The sequence below is a fragment of the Phasianus colchicus genome, chromosome 14 (assembly GCF_987193195.1).
Source record: "Phasianus colchicus chromosome 14, bPhaCol1.hap1.1, whole genome shotgun sequence".
NCBI classification, from domain to species: Eukaryota; Metazoa; Chordata; class Aves; order Galliformes; family Phasianidae; genus Phasianus; species Phasianus colchicus.
Window position 1 is genome coordinate 6,301,571 of NC_143449.1, and position 20,063 is coordinate 6,321,633.

General features: G+C 39.3%; 1 protein-coding gene across 2 annotated transcripts in view; it reads right to left on the bottom strand.

Annotated features, from left to right (window-relative positions):
* The window catches only part of COL4A6 (collagen type IV alpha 6 chain), a 121,450-nt gene that overhangs the window by 75,877 nt on the left and 25,510 nt on the right, over positions 1-20,063 (bottom strand). For both annotated transcript variants that reach the window (XM_031594469.2, XM_090150069.1), the window contains one exon: positions 2,048-2,131. In XM_031594469.2, the coding sequence (XP_031450329.2) occupies positions 2,048-2,131 (84 nt within the window). The remainder of the gene's footprint in view (positions 1-2,047; positions 2,132-20,063) is intronic.

Below are 20,063 nucleotides of genomic sequence, written 5' to 3' on the forward strand. Positions count from 1 at the left end.
GAAGAACGATCTCTATAACAACTTCTAACTTAAAAATGAGAAAGTTACAAAAAAGAAAAGTAGTATTTTGTACATACATTGACAGTCTATAATGAAAACATGAACATGGAGATATGGGGTATTACATACCGACTTCTAGAAATGGAATGTAGGTAACTAAACAGGCAGTAGACTTAAACACTTCTACAAGTGTTCCTGCCCCCTGCACCTTTTATTTAAGTGTGTGATCAGTAAGTTTATCACAGTTCATCAGCTTGATCTGATCAGCAGCACATACAGAGGACATTTAAGGACATTGCCTATATTATTTTCAATGAGTTGTCAGCTTATTGCCATTTTTTTCTTGGGCTTTTCAGCAATTTCCTTCATTTAAAAAGAAAGCTTAGCTTTATTCTTGTCAGATTAGTTGTGCAAACTGGCAGTTGATTTTTTTTTTAAATAAATAAATGAAAAGGATTTAGGGCATGTGCAGAGTCCTGTCTCATATTTGCCTTTTCTAAACTTAAAGGTCTTGCAGCAATGCATGAGAAGCTAGGCAGAAAGCCAGGGAATTAGCCTCAGGCTGTATGATCTCCTCCAAGAAACAAACAGTGCTGTAGGATAATCACACTGTCCCCTTTCCCAGTTCCATCAGTTACCTCCCTGTCCTCCAACATGGCAGGACTCCAGTAGTTGTGTGCAGATGTCCAAGAAGGTTTCAGCAGGGCTCAGTAAGGCTTGATAGAGGCAGTATTGTAATAGGGACTGATTACCCCTTCTAGCTGACAGCTTACTCCACAGACAGGTCTCAGTAGGATGAAACTTATGTTTAAAGGCCTGAAAGCATCTACTGATACAGGTCACATAAGGAACAAGCTAAAAGCCAAGTGAGTTCTCAGGTCAGCAAAGAAAACAGACTAAAATCTTTGTGACATCTTAACAAAAGAGATACCAAGAGCTCAAACTGCAAGGTCAACACTGTTGTGGCCAGTTCAAACAATCAAGTTGAACCCCAGGAATATAAAGAGACAGAAGAATGATGCTCATTGCTATCCAAAGGTCGAAGCATTTAGAGGATATTCTGTTCCAGAATCAAACCAGGTCTGTGCCTTACCACATCTAATCACAGTGTTGAATAATTGGCATTAGCTCATATTTTAGGTTGAGAATTTCCTTGCAAAGTTCTTCTGCTTATCTGTTTAGACATGTTTCCACCCTGCCACACAATGATTTCAAAGAATTTTTATTCTTCCAGAGCAAACACATCATCAGTTATCAATTAAGAATTCACGTTCAAGTCTGTCTGCAACTAGGGAAACATTTAAGCACATGCCGAACATCATTACTAAATAGCAATATTTTCCTAAGCTCAGTCCTAGAAAGCAACGCCTTGAGTTTACCCACGTCACTGAAAGACACATGGAAAAAAATACATTAAAATTGTAACTGCAAAATGAAGTTGGCAGCTCTTCATTGCCCTAAAACAGGAAGTAGCCAGCTATGCTAAGGTTAAAACCCTTTCACACAATCAAATGAAATTAAGCTGTTTTAGAGAAACATTGCTTAAACATTTGGTTTCTTCAAATGCAGAACTCAGAGAGAATTGCTCTAGCTAACAAAAGCTTTTTTTTTTTTATAGGGAAAGTTTAGATTCCTTTAGGCTTATTGTTTCTTCACAAGCTTGATGCTGAAGTACCAAAGACACAAATACTTCCACTAACAAATAGAAAGTAGAGATACAATCTGTACTGGAAGCCTACAGTAATTAGATTTTTCTTTTTAATTGTTGTAATCTACTTAAAGACCATCTGACTTCTTTTGAACCAGGCCTCTGACTGCGTAAAGAAATGAGATTCCATTAAACACTTGTTGCAAAGCTAATGATTTGAAAGCCTTTAGAAGAGCTTTTGAAATCCTGATCAGGGACATTACGAACGCAGCTGGTCTTCTTCACTTTTGTTGTTTTGTGTGGTCCTTAGATTCAGAATTACACAAATTTGATTTTCTCTTTTTTCCTCTAATTAATAAGAGACATGATAAATAGTTGTATTAGCATACAAAAACTTACCCTTGCACCCTTCTCTGGGAAACATTTGCATCCAGCACTGCAGTCGCGTCCTCCACATGGCCCACTGTAAGACTTCTTTCCACCCTATTAAAAAGAAACAAATGACTTCTATAACTATTTGTCTGCTGAAGAATATCTTAAATTAATATGTTCAAATTTCAAAACTTTTCAGCTACCTTACGTCTGTTGTGCGAGTTCACTGGGAAATAAATAGCAAAACACATTTAAGTTTTACTTCTCCGTAATTTAATCATTTTCAGAATCACCAAATATTTGGAAAAAAAAGCATAAGCACTTAGAGGACAAGTACATTTACATGAGCATTAGCAATGAGCATTTTCTAGGGCTACCAAAATCCACAAAGCTACGTGATGTTTTGAGATTCACAGTACACTAACTAGACATAAATAGAACTGGCGCCCAGTCATTCTATACATCCAAATATCTCTACATCATGAGAAATACCAAGGCATCACCTTCACACATCTTTGCCAGAAAGAACCTGCAGCCCCTGAGCCACAGATGCAGAGACAAGTGGGTGGGAGAAGGTGGCATTTGGACCCATAAGGAGATATACAAGACAGGCAGGGGGAAACATCAGTGTCTGAACAGGTATGAAAAATCCCTACCTCTGAAAGCGGATCCCCACCTCTGTCAACACAGATGCATTGACAACACTGCTCAGTTTTAAACAAACCACATCCCCCTTCCCACAAGCAGTGTTTACAGCCCTCAGTGCTACCTGTCAAAATAAGGGTAACCGAGAATAGATGTATAGGAGCATTTTGGAGAAGAAATAATACAGCACTTAGGTTTTTATTCCCTATGAAATGAAGTCAGCAGAACAACGGCCTCATCCACCACTTGCTCTTCCTACAGGTATAATGACAGGCTCTGCTCTTAAGCCCTCCGTGTTAACACACTCAGGCACACTTTCTGCTCTTGATGCTGAATCGTGTTTTGCTGTGGAGATGAATTCACACAAAGACGGTTTTGAAAAGACCACACAGAGAATAGGAAAGGACAAGAGGCAGCAATACCTCTGCTTACACTGCAGGGAGCTCAGGGCAACGGGAGGCCGAAGGCCCTGCCACACACAGCACCACGCATCTGCCCAAACACCTGCACAACTGTCCTCGGGTTTTCAAAGTCTGAATGAAACAGAAATTTAAGATCATCTCAAGGTGACCAACCGACGTGCTTAAACAAGTTTAGACTGGATTTGAACATTTCCTTCCTAAAAGCATTCACAGAAAATACTTTTCAAGCCTTTAAAGTTCCCTGACACCTGTCGAGCGAGGAACGTAAAAAATGAAAGGCAAGTCAGGCAAGTTTCTCACGCAGCTTTGAACTCCTTTACATCAGCTTTCTCAAAGAAAGCAATTAGCCCAGCATCACTTTCTCTGCTTATATGCAGGTAAATAAAAAATACATTAATTTACGTCCCAGTATACGTATTGTTTTGCTATAAATTCAACATTCCCAGTCCTTGAGTGTAGAATGAACAGGTATCATTGAAAACCCTTCAATCCTATGTGCCCCCAACCTGAAGAAAGTACTTTGTCTTGCTGCTACTTCCAAGCAGTTCCAAAAGGCATCAAATGATGAAAAACAAACAGTATTTTCACAGACTTATTCACAGTTTTGTTCGGATTAAGTCCCACTACACATGGAACTTTCAGACTAATAACTCTGTAACACTATGGCAGCATCAGAAGCAATCCTTGCACTAAGCAGAGAGTGATAAACTGCAAAAGTCACCATGACATGGAACATAGACGGTTCTCACCCTTGGAAGTTGGAAATAAAAGTAAACAACACAGCAAAGATAATAAAAAAAAGCAAAGAGGAGAAAAACCGCATATATAACAGGCAGTGAGAGCATCTCCAAGTTGTCTGCACAGGATGATAAGCAGCAATATGAGCCTGCAATATACACTGGCAAATGTACATTGTGAAAACTGGTCCCCATCTTGACAGACACTGCTGGAAGGCCATTTCTAACCATTAGCAAAATGTGATCCAGGAGTCCTGATACGACAGCCTCAGAGTGAAGTGCCCCAAGACAACCTTTGCCTTATTATACACATTTTGCAGTGGAAATCTGGACTCATTGCAAGCCAATGTATACCTCTATTCCTGAGGCTTAAACTTGCATTTACACTGTTAGCAGATAGCTTTATGCCACTATAGAATTAGATTACGTCTTCCCAGATGCTTATTCAACTCAGCATTAAATTCTTCCAAGATTTTAGCCTCCATTGATTCTCCCCTTCCCCCATACACGTTAGTTGGAATTCCAACAGTCATTTCCATGAACCTTCAGTTCCTCTGGCTCTGCTAATTCTGCTTTCCCTCAGAAGGGGAGTAGAGAATAGAAACACTTCACACCAGTGCTGGATCCCTCCCAGGTTGCTGTCTCACAGCAGTCGCTCTCATGGAGTTTCAGAGCACACCTTGCCAGAAATGTCTGGTGGCAAGCAGGCCCCTCCCAGAGGCAGAGCATTGGACAGAACTTGAGAATTCTTCCCATGCCCACTGCCTGCACTGCTCTCCACAGTCCTGTGGTTTAGCATATATGAGCCAAATCAAACTCCTACTAAAGTCAAAATAAATCTTCCCATTGACTGCAGTGGGATCTGGATCAAAGACTAACCGAGGCTTATTAAAAAAAAGAAATAAGATGTCCATATTTTGAGTAAAATTGTGCATACATTGAGTTTCCATGTTCCTTTTCATAGCTTGAGTTGTCATTTTGCTTATTTATGAATGAAAGCATTTGGGAAGGAAGTAAATCTAAGCCAGCTGGCTCTAAACCAGGTGTTACATGCCCTGAGTGTTTTATTTAGGGGAAGGAGCTGACACCAGACACTCCAGTACTACTTAAATAGCAAACAGACATGCACATAATATTGATGTATACAAACCTAAAGGCTACGTATAATATTCTAGAGTACAGTGCTCTCTTCTGAAGTGGTTTAATATATTTTTTCCATTCAAATGAACAACTGCATTGGTCATTTGAACACTTATAGATAGGAATCTGAACATGTTAAGCACAGGTCCCTTGTACCTGTTCTGCGTATGTATGCAGGTAGGAGACCTGGGTGCCCGAGATGTATTTCAGGTTGACAAACATGGTTCCTCAGAAACAACGCAAAAGAAATGAAGATTAATTATGACTAAAAGTAGACCAGGAGTTTTGCAGAAAATAAATTAAAAAACATAAATCAGTACTGATTATTTAAAAAAATAGCAATTTCTGAGACTTAAATAGCCAAAATGGCTATAACATAAGTGTAGTAACACACATATTAGGTTATTTCAGTCTTACGTAAGTATTACTAGTACTCAGCATAGGAAAACATTTTAGTTAAAAAACATTGATATTAGGAGGGTTTTTTTTGTTTGTTTTTTGTTTTTTTGTTTTTTTTTAAAGGCACTCAAAAATGATAGAGGAAGATCACACATACCAAACACCAACTCTCATTTCTGGTGTGCCACCCTCAAGCATTTGTGCCCAGCTGATTCATTCAGATGGAGTGCCATTTTAATCTTTCCATTGACTTCAGCAAGTCCTGGAGCAAAGCCAAAGACAGTAAAGAAAGCTAACAGCTGTGATGCCATAAGAGGTGTCTCAGACCCACACTCATTCCAGCTCTTCTGTAGCAACACACAGGACCTCACAATAGCAGCAAATGATATTGAAGGTGTGTAAACCCAAAGAAACTGTACCTGCAGGAGCAAACTCCTAACAGAGGACCCAAGTAAGATTTTGAGGAAAGACAGCTCTGACACGTAATCTGGGGACCAATTTTCTCCTGCTCTGTAAACAAAGGATCATCCGTGAAATACATAGGACCTTTAGCTGAAGGCAATCACTGCTGTCAAGCAGAAGGGTGAACACACAAGCCAAGTGATAAATGTAGTGAGGACATGTTTTGGAGAAGGGCAGCAAAAAGGTGAAAACCATGCAACTATCATTAGTATGAGGAAAATCAAATAGCAGTGGTGGTAGTGGGAAAGCAAGCTGGAAAGTTTTAGGAAAAAAAATGGATTTTAAGGAATGCCAGCACACCAAATTGGAGGATGTAAAGCATGCTGAAAGAAGAGCGTGTCCATGATCAAATAAAGAAGAAAGTGATGAAGAGATGAAGATAAAACAAAGTGGAAGAATCTCAAACTGGCATAAGGAGTTATGCCAAGGAAGAAACTTTTTTTCCCTAAGCCTTATATCCAGTAACTTCCAATCTGCAGTTAAGAACCACTTTAGTCCAGAATGAAATCCTGACCACCTTACGTTCCTGGAAATGGAACATAAGGAAACTTCTGAAATCTGCAAAAAAATTTTTTTTCACATAGTCAGGACCTATTATCTGCTGATGACTAATAAGGAAATTATATTTACAGTACCAGACACCCTGGTAAAATGTCACAGTAAAAAAACAAGTGAAACATAATATCTCTGTTTACTTCATGAGCTAAGTAACATTACCCTTTTTAGCTCCCATAGCTTTTAAGATTTCTACAGAACTTTGACCCGATTCTGAAAACATTTACCCACACATTTGTCTTCTCTGTCAGAAATTAGCAGCCAATTCTACTTTGCTATTTGTGTATTAAAAAGAAGGTGCCATCCTAACTTAAAATAAATACTTCAAAACCAAAAACCTGATAAGCCAGGAAGTACAGCAGTATCTGTACACAGAAGTGCCAGTATGAGCCAGCAAAGACAGCATCATGTCACGCAGCAAAGAGATTCAGTAATTCTTCCCAACACAGAAAATATCAGAGCAGAAATGAACCAACAGGCTTCCCAGTTAGACTGTATGAGAGCATTTGCTGGGATTTATTTGGGAGCATTGGGAAGTAGAGAGGAGGTGCAAATACATCAGCAAAACATTGCACAAACTTAAAATACAAACTTTTTTCCCACCCCACAAAGGATATTAAGTGTTTGAACTCACTTTTCTTTGATACCACAAAACTTGACTTGTACTGTTTGTCAAGTTGGTGGCTTTTTAAAAAATTATAAAGAGCCACATAAAGGTAGGAACTAATCATTAGAGGATTTTTGTCAAACTGGTGGGTAATTAATCAATGGGAGGCAATAAATTAAGAGCAAATCCTGAGTGACTACCAAAGAACAGACAGACGCAAACCTCTGAGCAAACGACCACACGTGATACAGCCTGACATCATCTTTTTCACACCACACATCCTAGTACTGCCTTGCAGCTGTGCACATGCAATGCACAGGAAAAGTGATCACAGAGATAGTGATGAGATAGTACACGTGAGTAGGATTTTAGCTGGAATATAGCACACCTTTTTTGAAGCTTAAAGTACAAACTCAGCACAGGCACAAAGCTTGAAAATCCCTCTCATTACATGTGTGGTTTAAGATCCTTACTGCTATAGAGCATGGTTTACTTAGGCCAGCAGAATGAAGACATGGATGTGATGCAAGTGCCATGCGTCAGAAAGGTAAACGTCAGAAGCAAATGAATCTTATCTAAACAATTTTCTGCATTCCACTCTGTTGCTAGGAGCATTTTACAGCTCTGACTGTCAGAAACTGAGAACCTATGTCAACAGAAAGACCTTTGTGGTAAGAGTATGTAAACAGCACTACAGGTGACCATCAGGGACTGAATGCTGGGTTACATACATTACACTAAACAGACAGAGGAAAGGATAGTTGTGGCACAAAAGCAAGTAGGTATAAGCCTCCCTAAGTATATGTAGGAGAAATAAGATCTTTAAGCAGACACCCTTCTAGTTATGAAGGCAAGAGACATCTTCTATGAGCTGGTAATCTGTTAATGGAGTCACAGTGTGAGGCAGGACTCACTCCCTGCCACTTTTGCTCTGCTGCAAAAACATTTCATGGCAAAGCATCACCCTCCCTCCAGTCCCTGCTATTAGGGACAGAATTATCCAGAAAGCAAAGCATCCTATTTAATTAAAAAAGTCAACTTCAATATAAACATCGGTGGAGACAGTCCTCCATATACCCACTTTCTACACCTACATATTTCTCCTATAACTGGGTACATTGAAGCCTAGTGCAAAACTGTGACAAGGCTGGAAAAGCATTTTCCAAGGACTAGTAAGAATCAAAAGGTAAAAAATACAAGTAAGAGTCTGTACAGTTTAAACAGTAACACACAAACCACATATAAAGCCAGACTTGTTCTGAGCACTGCTCTTCTTCCTGCAGTCCCATGTAAGTGAACAGCCTCCCAACGCACCAGCAGTAGGAACATCACTTACTGCTACTTCAGCATTACACACAAGTCTGGCTCTGCACTGCTCTGTCTCCCGGCAGTTTTCAGTTCAGTTGATAGGCTACATAAAGCAGTACATACTTCTTCCTCAATTCCCTGCTGCTCAGTGAGCATGTAGTTAAAGCCAGACAGTTTATTTACAGCCTACATGAGCAAGGACACAACACGCAACCACAAGCTTATCTCTTACTGCACAAAAGGCCTTTCAAAGGAAGCTATTAAATGTGAATTTGTAGCTAAGATACTAATTCATTTTAAGGTTCACCGACTTCTTCAGTAAACCAATTTCCTCAAACATTTTCATTCATTTCATAGAGCAGGCAAATTGACTGGCAGCTGAGACCAACCGATAGTTACTAATAGAAACCAACCCTCCTCCAACTCCAAGGAGGCATGAGGCTACAAGACTGGGAGGAAATCCTGGCAGAAACTAGCAAACTCTGAATCAAACTTGATCCTGTGTTCAACTCCCCACTTTCATTCCTGCCAGCGAGACAGGGGTGCAGGCACACTGAAAATGAGATGTTAAAGCAAAAATGAAACTACGCCTTTTCAACAGTAAGAGGGTTGACTGACCCCTATTTTTTTGAGGAAATGTATTTCTGACCAGCTAGCTGGAAGCTGGGGATGGAATTTGCAGAGATTTTTTTTTTTTTTTAAATCACTCAGATGATTTCCATTCATACAAATAACATCAGACTTCTGCAGAGGGAAGCATTCTCACAGCACAGAATTTATAGAGCACATCATTTGTGCGAGCAGCCAAGCAAATCAAAGGTACTGTATTCAGTACACAAGCAGCCACATCCTCATGACACCTGTGAGTAGCTTAGATTCAGTAGCAGAGAAAGGGGGATGACTTGGACCTGAAAATGAGTAACAATTCCAATTCACTTCGTGCTTCCACCCGGTCTGAACGTGCCACAAGGTGTGGCTGCCAGCAGCCCACAGGTACCCACAGCCACACCAGCAGCACCGATACAACCAAAGCAAGAACAACTCCACAGCCAGCTCCAATTAGACCTTTAATACATAACAATACACGTTTGTCCAGGAGCTTTCATTATTTTTGGTTCTCTTGCTTGTTGCAACTCACAAGTTATTTCTTACCAGATGGAATGCAGCCAGGCACAAAGAACACAGAGTCCTGCGGGCAGTGCCCACACATTTATGGAGCTGAACTCAAAGCAACATGCTCACCTGCAGCTGCCTGTGCCTCAGAAGGAGCACAGGGATAGGGGCTTCCGTCCCATGGAGCTGGAGGGCTCTGTATTAACTGTGCAAAAGCAGCAAAGGGATATCCATGAACTCATTATCATGCAAATGTGGCAGCAATAACAAGGGACAGTAGGATTACTGCATCCCACTGTAGGAAAAAGTGCTTGCAGATAACTCAGTGTTGCTTCACAGAACAAGAAAGGCACAGTCCTATTGATGTTTATGAATCCCAAAATACATTATTTGTATGGAGATAATGGTGAATTTATATTTAAGTGAATTTTTAAAGCACATTCATATATTGATGCAGCACATAACCTAATAAATTACATTGAGAAATAGCCTGCTTCCCTAGTATTACTTTCTATCAAAGTTGGGCATATGCCAAGTGAAGAAGAAAAGGAGCATTGCCCTAGTTCTTTAACTGCACAGAGCTGTAAGTTACACAGCCTGAAGTAATGATTCCAAAATCAGAAATAACTCTTATTTCTATAATTTAGCACAGGTATTTACCAAGTTTGTACCTGCCCAGCAGCCCTATTAGCCCTGTGTAACACTTCACCCACAACCCCCGGCTAAATCCAACACACGCTGTCAAGCAGTGTAGGCACTTGTTGTACTGAAGTTGCTGAATGGATTGATATTGAGGATATTAAAAACTCATATAGGTGGATATTAAAAGTAGTATAGATGACCTTGTTGAAGGAGATAGACATTGCATAATGTCTATGATACATACCACCATAAACCGGTACTAGCAAATCAGACAAAAATTGTTCTTAGAAATACCAGCCTCCCAGCAAGAGAATGGACGCTCTTCCATCAGATAACCAGCTCTATCCTAAAATGTTCCTGCAACACACGAGAGCTTTCAGACAACTTTAAAGGTACGTATGTGGCTTGGAAACAAATCTTCATGATTCATCCATTCATGAACTGAAGGTAGCAGATGATTCAGCCAACCTTTCTACTAGTAATCATGCTATACCTTGCAAAAAGCTGTGTAATAGATAAAACATGACTATTTTTTCCAAAATCACTTTCCAAATTACTCAAGTTTCCAGTGTTCCAGCTGAACAGTTTTCAAGTATCACTATACATATATTACTTCCTCACATAATCTTTCAGAGCCATCTTTGAAAGTGCCTCATTTCTTACCTCTTGCCAAAATAGTAGCACAAACTTCAGTAACTGTAAAGCACTTGCAAACAATACATTTCACTTTGAAGAACTCCCACAAATTATAATAAGCTTGTAGGCTTTTCTGCATAGTTGTGTTGCATGACAAGTCAATTACTGAAGACTTTTTTTTCCAAAGTAATGTTTTTAAATACAAAACTTGTCCTTCAACTGCAACAGAAATAAGAAAAATGAGCAACTTCATCCATTTCAGCAAAAATGTTCGTCCATAGGCTTATTTATCTGAGATGAATGCAGCAACTCCTCTTGTAGAACTACACTACACTTCTGCATTCATTCCAGATGCAGCTGGTTGTCAGAAAAGCATCACTCCTGAAAGTGACTCAGCTCCTTTATCTTGTAAATAATTCTAACAAGTAAAATACTAGAGAAGGAAAGTCTTCACAAAAATGTCAAGGGCACATAGTACTTAACAGCAAAACATATGCCAAGAAATTGGAATGTGTCCATTGTGATTCATCCTCCAGTTTTATAGTCAACACAGACCACCAACATTGAAAATATTACAGCAATTTATTATTTGCATCTTATTTTAAAATGTGTAACTCCCCAAAGCCATCAGCTACAAAATGTTTTTTTAATGCAAGTTCCAGAGATGAAAAATAAAGACATTTTAAAATGAAAACATTGGTAGAAATTGGCTGTGCTTCCAATGATGCCCTTGGCTAAAGAGTTGCTGATTAAAAGGCAAGGGAGGAAACTGCATCTGAGTTTCCACTCTGAAGCTAACTGCTGATCTCTGTCCATCTTTCTGATTTGGATCAGAGAAAAAAAATCTTTGGTGTAGCTGCTTACCACAATAGAACTACACTAGGGGTCAATATAGCCTTATGCGTGGGAAGCAGCTGGTAGAAGGATGCTTGATCCATCTCCTGGGGAGACAGCAGAGAGTGGGAAGAGCCTGAGGAAATATAACTGTGAATAGGAGGCAAACCTCTTGACAAGTAGCTTTTGAACATCTGCACTCAGACAACTCCGTGTGCAGCTTCAGCTAACCCAGCCACCATCAGAACAGCCTGAAACAAAGAAGGGAATGGTAAAATAGGACCTACAGACATTTAACCATCACTGCACCTGCATAAACAGCACTTGCACCTAACCTTGGCAGGCTCACTTCATTACACTTTTCTGTTTGCATCTAAGATCTTGTAAAAAAATACAACTTGGTTAACCATCACACCCTGGACATATCTTGTACAAAAGGACACTGCTGATTTCAGAGAGTTTCTTGCCTGCTTCTTCAATTAGGCAATCATTTTCTCTTGTGAACAAAGTAAATCAATTAGAGGCCAAAGAAATAACCAAAATTTACCTAGGTCTGCTTTATTCCAATTTGAGCACATACAATAAGCATCTCAGCAGTACTCTGAATGTGTTTTAGCTATTATCTTAATTTTATTTCCCCGGTGTATATACTACCTTTTGAAAAGCAAGGCTCTGTGTAGCTATTCACTGTTAAACATTCGTAGTGAAAAAAAATTAGAATACTCAATTCCACATTGCATTGAGATCCATGTTTAATTCTGAAGACCTCAATGAGACCAAACAACACAGTTCAGCGTCTTGCCAACCAGAAATGAATTTAGGTTTTTTTTTTTTTTTTTTAAAGTCTTTACTCAAAGGCCTGAAGCAGCTCTCACAATATGTGAGCATAGAGCAAGCCTGCAAAAAAGAAAAAAAGAATACACATTGCACAAAAGATGATAGTCTCCTAAATCTGCCTCAGCCTCAACTAGAACAGCACAACTGCTGGTCCCACCTTGCTGCTGAGATCTCTGAACACAACAGGGGAAGAAAATGATTATTCCTGAAAAGAGAATAGAAAAGTATTGCAAGTCCTTAAGCTTTAGATGGATGAAAATACATTTAACATCATAAAAGAAACAACATAACTCCCAAATGTGGGGAGCAGAACTCACTCTTTTATCTAACACTTCTATTTTTAATAAGTATACCACATAGATTTTAGCTGGAACATGGCATACATTTTGTGTGATTAGACCAAAGGACAAAATAGGCTGCTTGGAATATTCCAGATTCCTTCCTTGTCAGGATTAGGAAAAGGTTGCCCTCAGCACTGAATAATCCTGCATGCACATTTCCACAGATACTGAAAATACATAGCTCACTTTCTCCATGATGAAGTTACAAAAAATAATCCTGAAATAGCCATAGTCACTATTATTTCTAAAATGGGTACAGAAAAGCCTTCCGCATATTTTCTGATGACATGGTATATGACAAAATTATTTTGATAAATAATTCTCATTACGTAAGAATTCATATTTTGGGGGAAGCAATGCAAGTATTCTTGCTAATCAACCACATTTGCACTAAATAGCTTCACACACTTAAAGTCTGTCACATTATCAAGATACGCTGGTTAAGAAACTCTGATATGCCATCTTAATTACAGGAGAACTACAGTTTCGAAAATGAAAACGAGTGATTAAGAACTGGGTTCCTGCAGCAAGAAATCAGAGCAGCTGAGATAGAAATTACAGGCAGACTGGTTGGGCATTTCCATTTTGCATATAAACAATTAGCTCCTCTTGTAGCACAAATTAATGGTTATGGAGGTGGCACTTGGCTGTGCAGGTTACTAATATACTCACTCCAGATTAAATTTCTAAAATAGGATGACACATCAACTCAAGACTGGGTAGAGCCAAGTGAGAACCACTCCCATGGGCAGAAATATTTTAGTTAGCAGAGTTTTATGGCCCAAAGGCAAAAAGTTTATCTACCTTTTCCAGTTCACTGATGATATCTAAATTAAGGTCAGCCATGCTTCTTGAGAAGGGTCTGAAAAAATCTCAATCAAATCATTTTTTCCTCATCTAACCTTTCATCCTATTTTTGAAATAGGAGATCTGCATCACAGGTTACAAATGGATTGAAATGACTGAACAGCTGGAAGTCTGTACGATTATAACTTACCTAAATAAAAACAGATGTAGTCATCTTCTGGAACTGTCAGAAGACTATAGAGTTAATGATGTTGGTACTCTAATCTATCTGTATATTCTCACCTGTTTGCTTTCTTCCTTCATTCCATGGAGAGTCACCTAATTGCAGCTCACTTTGTACTCTGTGATCCTGCAAACTGAGCTTGCTTTTGTTTGGATATCACATAAGATCCCTAGAGGTCTTGTCTCTGGATTGAAGCAATGGACTAAGCCTGCAGCAAATACCATCTCACTGTTTGAAGTTCATCAAGTCTTCCAGTAAAGACTTAATACATCAGTTCCAGAAGGTACCAAGCACACTGTGTGTTTCTGGTTAATAAAGTCACAAAAGAAACTAGGGAAGCAGTGTTCCACCCACAAAACACTTCAAAGAGCAGTATCAGTGAGAAACTACTCTCCTTTGGGGGAAAAGGATGACACCACTGTTTGTTTTAGGCACTGCACAATAGATTCTTGCTGTTAATTAACCTTTGCCACCATAGTAAGCACAATTTAAGTAAATACCTTTGGAGCTGTTCCTCTATCTATACTATTTATATTATTTTCAGGGAGTTGACTTGTCATGTCAAAACAGTGTCTCTCATAGGAACATGCAGCTGTCAACTCTTGGCTGTTGACTACTTTGTCATCCTGATAGGTCCTTTACCCCTTACCCAAAAATGTAAGATGACACAAGGCCAGCTGAGTCATCTTCAAAAGTTTTGCACTAGCATAAATGTCAGTGAACAATTGGTTCCTTCATGTCAAAATTAAAAATAATGAATGGTGCATACAACCTTAAAATTGTATACACTCCTGCATGCACATTAAACTGCCTGAGCAAACAAATTAGAAAGTAAAATCAGACATGTTTTACTACAGCCCTGCAACTCTGCAAAAGAAAAGTTACATAAAAGGCCCAACCAAGCAGCAAATGCAGTCAAAATGCCCTTTGAAGTCTAAAGATCTCTCATTTATGCCTGAACAGAGGATAAAAAGTTGACAATTAGTTTTCCAGTACAGTTATTAGAATAAGAGTACATAAAGGTGCAAAATTAGTAAAAATAAATTTTGTTTAAAAAAACTGTATGTATGCAAGATTGACTACACCATGCAAGCACACTTATGCAATTAAACTTGATTTTATTAAAGTAACTCCCTTTTCTGTCCACAGCTGCTGACAATAAAGACACCTCTTCCTAGAGTGATGACAATAACCATATGGTTTTAAACAAAGCTCATCTATTAGCACATTTATCTCAAAGTCCTCGACAAAAGCACTGGTCATCCAGCAAAGCATTTTTCAAACAAGCCACCTCTGTTACAGATGAGAAGAGACCAAGAGAGAGAAAATTTTATCTATTAGAAATACTGCATTTCAGTCATTTTTTCATTCCATTAAAAAATTTAAAAAAATCTAAAGCCTCCTGCAAAATGGAAGTCTTTTCAGGATAGAATAAAATGTGTGTTTTTAAACACTGGAAAATAAAATGTAGGGCGCACTTTTCTTACCCTGAAGCAAACCTCAGGAGCTTTTGCTTCAGCAGCATATGAAATTAGAAGGCTGGAGCCCTTGACTGCTAAGCAGACAGGAGAAGAGGAAAGCAGCCAGAGACCAGGCAGTTTTTCTAGGAAGAGAACTTTCTAGTTTCCACCTACTCCAAAGGACTCCTTTTGGTTTTTCACATTTTGCCTCTGCAGCATTTCCTAGTGATAAAACATTCTAAGGAGGATTTTCAGCACCATCTGGACAAAGAAAACAATTGCCCATCCATTGGAAATAAGTAAATAACACCCCAAAATACAGACACAAATGACAAAGATGAGGGAGTGCAAGAAAAGACAACAGCTCCAAAAGAGGCCGCGAACAAGAGACTGGAGGACACAGGGCTGGGAATTCAAGACTTTAACAGAAGCAAAATCCTTTTCAAATTCTACTCATAGAGAAGAAACAGTGATGACCTGAGTCCTCCTTCGTACCCCAGCAGAGCACTACTGAGCTGCCTGCAGTCAGCTGTTGCCTCCTTCTTGGGTCCCCCATTCCAGCTTCGCCGTCACACAGCAGCTCTTCAGGTTGCACTCTGTGCCTCTGAAACTCAAGGGGAACAAGCTGAATTTGCAGAGAAACTTAGAAATTCAAGTGTTTCCCAGCACTCCTTCCTGCTCAGCAGAGCAGCAATGGCACAACCAAGCTAACAGGATTCCTGGACCCTGCCCTAGCTGTACTTGAGCACAGAATGATTACTGCTAGTCCACACGAGGCTTTGAGGATTGCAGTGTGTCTGAGACATGAAATCAACCACTGATTTTCTTAACACAGAATAACTCCTCTCTCATCATACTTACATACACTGCACAGTGCACACAACAGAATCTTGAGTTTAGCATCACAGCTGTTAGTACAGATCAACTTTGAGCTGTTCTTCTCATTTCAAGGTGGCTTTTGCCTGCAAGAGAAGACAAGCAAGCTGTCCTGCCAAACGACTCCTTACAGTAACAGCCAGCCAAAGCTGCCTGCAGGGCAGGACAATTTGCCTGAGGATTTTTCTCCTGCATACCAAGAGAGGACACTACTACAGAGCTATGCCAGGTGTCAGCTGGACAACAGGTCAAGAAGCCAAACAAGGCTGTATGTCACACCTTGGAGAAGAGCACAGCTGTCCTGCTCATCCCTCTACCTCATGACATGGATAAAAGAGAAGTGAGGGAAGGAAATATAAACTGAGGCAAACAACTAGAAAATGTCAAAAGAAATAAGTGACTCCATTGTGTACCCATGTATTTAATTTATTGATGGAGCTATTTAACTTCAAGTAACACTTCTAAGCAGAATGGATGCCTATTCATCAGCTGCGGATATTGCAAACTTCTACCAAGCCAAAATGCACAGTCTCTGCTAAGGATAATCTTACCTGTCTGGAAGAGGAAAAGACAAAATGCCGTTCTAACATTTATCTAGATTAAACAGATGAGAGGAGGTAAGGCCTGATGCAGTATTTTGACAGGATGAGAACTTGTTTGCTGAGGAACAAGCACTGATTAAATCTGAGACAATGTGTGCCATGAACGTTACTGCTAAGAAAACCAAAAAAGGGCAAAACACAGAACTGGCAGAATAAATGCATGATTTTATTTACAAACACCCTATTTTTAGCACGTATCTAGGCTACTAAGCAGATTATTAGCTTTCAGATTATATATTACACAAAATACATGTCATGATTAGTTTGTACTGGATATGGAAAGAATGAGACAAAGGGAAACTATGTTTAGTAACAGCTATAAAGTATGACAGGATAGTCCTCTGGGGCATCGTTATCAGAACTCTGCAATTTAGGAACAGTACAAAGAACTTCTCTTAATTTTTTTAAGACATGTAATATGTATTCTTCAGAATTTTGATTTTAGAATATTACTTCAAATGTGTGTGAGGGAAGAAAAACACAGTTTGTGTCTTCAGATTGCTTTACATAAAAAGGTACCTAATAAGCTACGCAACATCAGCTTTCAGTTGCCCAGTTTGCCACAGAACCTGATATAAAATTTGTTGATTTTTTTTCCCCCCACACACTTTATTAAAGCATGCAAAGGAAAATCTGTCATCAGGAAGACTAAAGCTAGAAAATTAGACTGAGGAGACTGATGCAATTTAGAACTGAAATATCTAGTTGATATGATCTCCAGAACTCCCTTTTGCCAGAGGCAGAGATCTGTATCACTAGGTGTGTGCCCTCCCAGGCAACTGTTTGAAATGATGACTTGTTAAATGCTTAACCCTTTAATCTCCATGTACCAACCAGATCCATCACTGCCAAAGAGTGCTGCCTGGAATAATTCAGCATCTCAGATGGGTGGATGAAAAGAAGCTGCACAGGAAGGAAAAGCAACTAAAATGAAGCACAAACAACTAATGTAAAGCAAGTAAGACAAGGCTAAATAATGTTTTGATCCTGGAAGTCCAAGCAAGTAATTATTTACAGATGCTGTAAAATTACAAATTTTACCTATAAGAATATATTTAATCTGTCCAAGACTTCACCTTGCTCCATCTTTCATGGAGCCCAATAGAGCTGATAATAGAGGTCACCTGAACTGCAAAAAAACAAAACGGTGGTGGTGAAAACAACAAAATATCACTGAAATTAACTTTTAATGGCCAGCTTCCATAACTTGTCTCCCTCAAACTCTCAGGAGTGAGAGCATCACTGTGGTGAGAATCAGAAGTGCTCAACATGGGGGCCTTGGAGAGGAAAGCTGCTTGTTTAAGCAGCAGTTGTCCCCTTATTCAGTGCTTAGAATTTAAACTGATCATCTTAAAGAATCAGTAACACAAAAAAAAAAACTTAACCTTTCAAAGTGTCCAAAGTGTTCTTTAATTGATTGCATTTATTCCTTCTTAGCTACCAGGCATAGCATGGCAACAGAAAATCTGAAATAGGGAAAACTGATGCACCCACCAAGGGAGGGACCAAATGCAACACAGAAAGCATGCTGCCAGAATATTCATGGTAATTTAATATCCAACATTCAACACTATCACTAGGATCAAACCCAGTAATTCATGAAAAACTGTAGAAGAAATAAAAGATAAGTGCTACAAGCAACAAATTTAGTGTCTGGTTATGCAACATGCTAGCTAAGCACAGATGTCTCTTCTGAGAAAATAACACCCACACTATTCCAGACGTTTTTCAAGGACATTGCCAACTAAAGAAACACTTTTTAAAAAAATTCTAGCTACAAGCATCATAAATCATAACTCCTAGAAGTAGAAAGACTAATGGAAGAATAGACACTTGTGTTCATTGGTTACTAATTTCTGCTACACATTTCTGTACCACATGCCTTACTGTCCTCTGTTCATTTACTGTGAATCTGTTGGATACAAAAACAGAAGAGCTTACAGAATTTAACTTAGAAAGTGAAATAAAAAAAAACAGGTGACTGCAGCCACAGAGGGACCAAACTTCATCTGAACAATGACTACTTCAGGTTTTATTATTTTAAGAAAAGACTTCTCCATTTTTTCTTTAATTGAAAACTTCAATTAAAATTAAAATTCAACACCAGCTTCAGCTAAAAGATATCATGGTTTGTAGCACAAAACAACAGATGTGCTTAGAATAACAGGCTCAGATATTTCCAACTGATACTGCATACAGAGAAATGCCAGATGACACTGGGCTCACCCAGGTCTTGTCCCACAAAGTGCTGAGCCATCTGCACACATACAATGGGAGGGAGCACACTCAGCAGTTCAAGGACTATCAGAACCAATACCAAGTGTATCTAGTACAACATTGCTGAAAAAATCACCACGCTTTACTCAGTGCCAAGCTGTGGTGGCTTGCATGGCTACCAAGGGGAATGAAAAGCAGAGTGAAGGAAAGCATCTCTTATGTTCTCACCTCCATGCTGGAGCCCTGACCTCAGCCTTCATTGAGCCTCCCAGCTCAGGATCTGACAGACTGACATCCACAAGTGCTACATAACCAGGACTTGTGCAACCTTCTTGTGCCATGTCCCACTTTAATTCCTGTTTGAGCTAGAAAGCATCTTTTAGGAAATCATCCAATCTTGATTTGAATATCTAAACGTGGAAGTTCTAACGACAGAACTAGATGCAAAATGTTTTGATTTTATCAAAATGTTTATAATCTCCTGTACTGCAGGTCAACAAAAGTTATCTATCACCTCAAATTCCTTGAACTCACTAAGCCAACATTTTTTAGCAAAAAAAAATATTCCATTTACATTTTTAACACAGTTGTATTAGGCACTGTGCTGGTACATACTGAGAAAAACACATACATGCACAGAAAGGCTTTATTGAACACATTAGCATCATCTTTCTTCCAACTGTGTGAGAATTACCACCAAAAGCACCTCTCCTCTTTCCATCTAATGAGCTCCACATTGCTGCTGTGGATTTTAAAACAAGTTCTGAAAGAGCTTCACTTGTTTTTAAGCTTACCAGCACGTTAATCCAACATCAGTCTTCCTGTGTCACAGAGAACAGAAAGTGGGAGTTAGCAGCATTCCTGTTTATCAGCCCTCCCTCTTTTAACCAAGGCTTAGCCCAGGACTTTATTTTCACTCCTTACATTACTTCATCTGGTTAACCACGTAGGTCCTTCGCCAGCCTTTACTCCAAGGCCACTCACCGATCACCTGTGCTAATTTGCTGAAAGAGCTTCTGAGATTACAAGCAAGTATCACTCAGGAAGAAAAACATGCTGGTTCCATGGCAACATGAAAGTCAATGAGCCCACCTTGAAACCCACAAACAATGGTTCCTTTCAGAACACCGCACAGAAGGGGGGGGAAAACTTTGTTTTATTGAGATGTTGGATTCTTTCA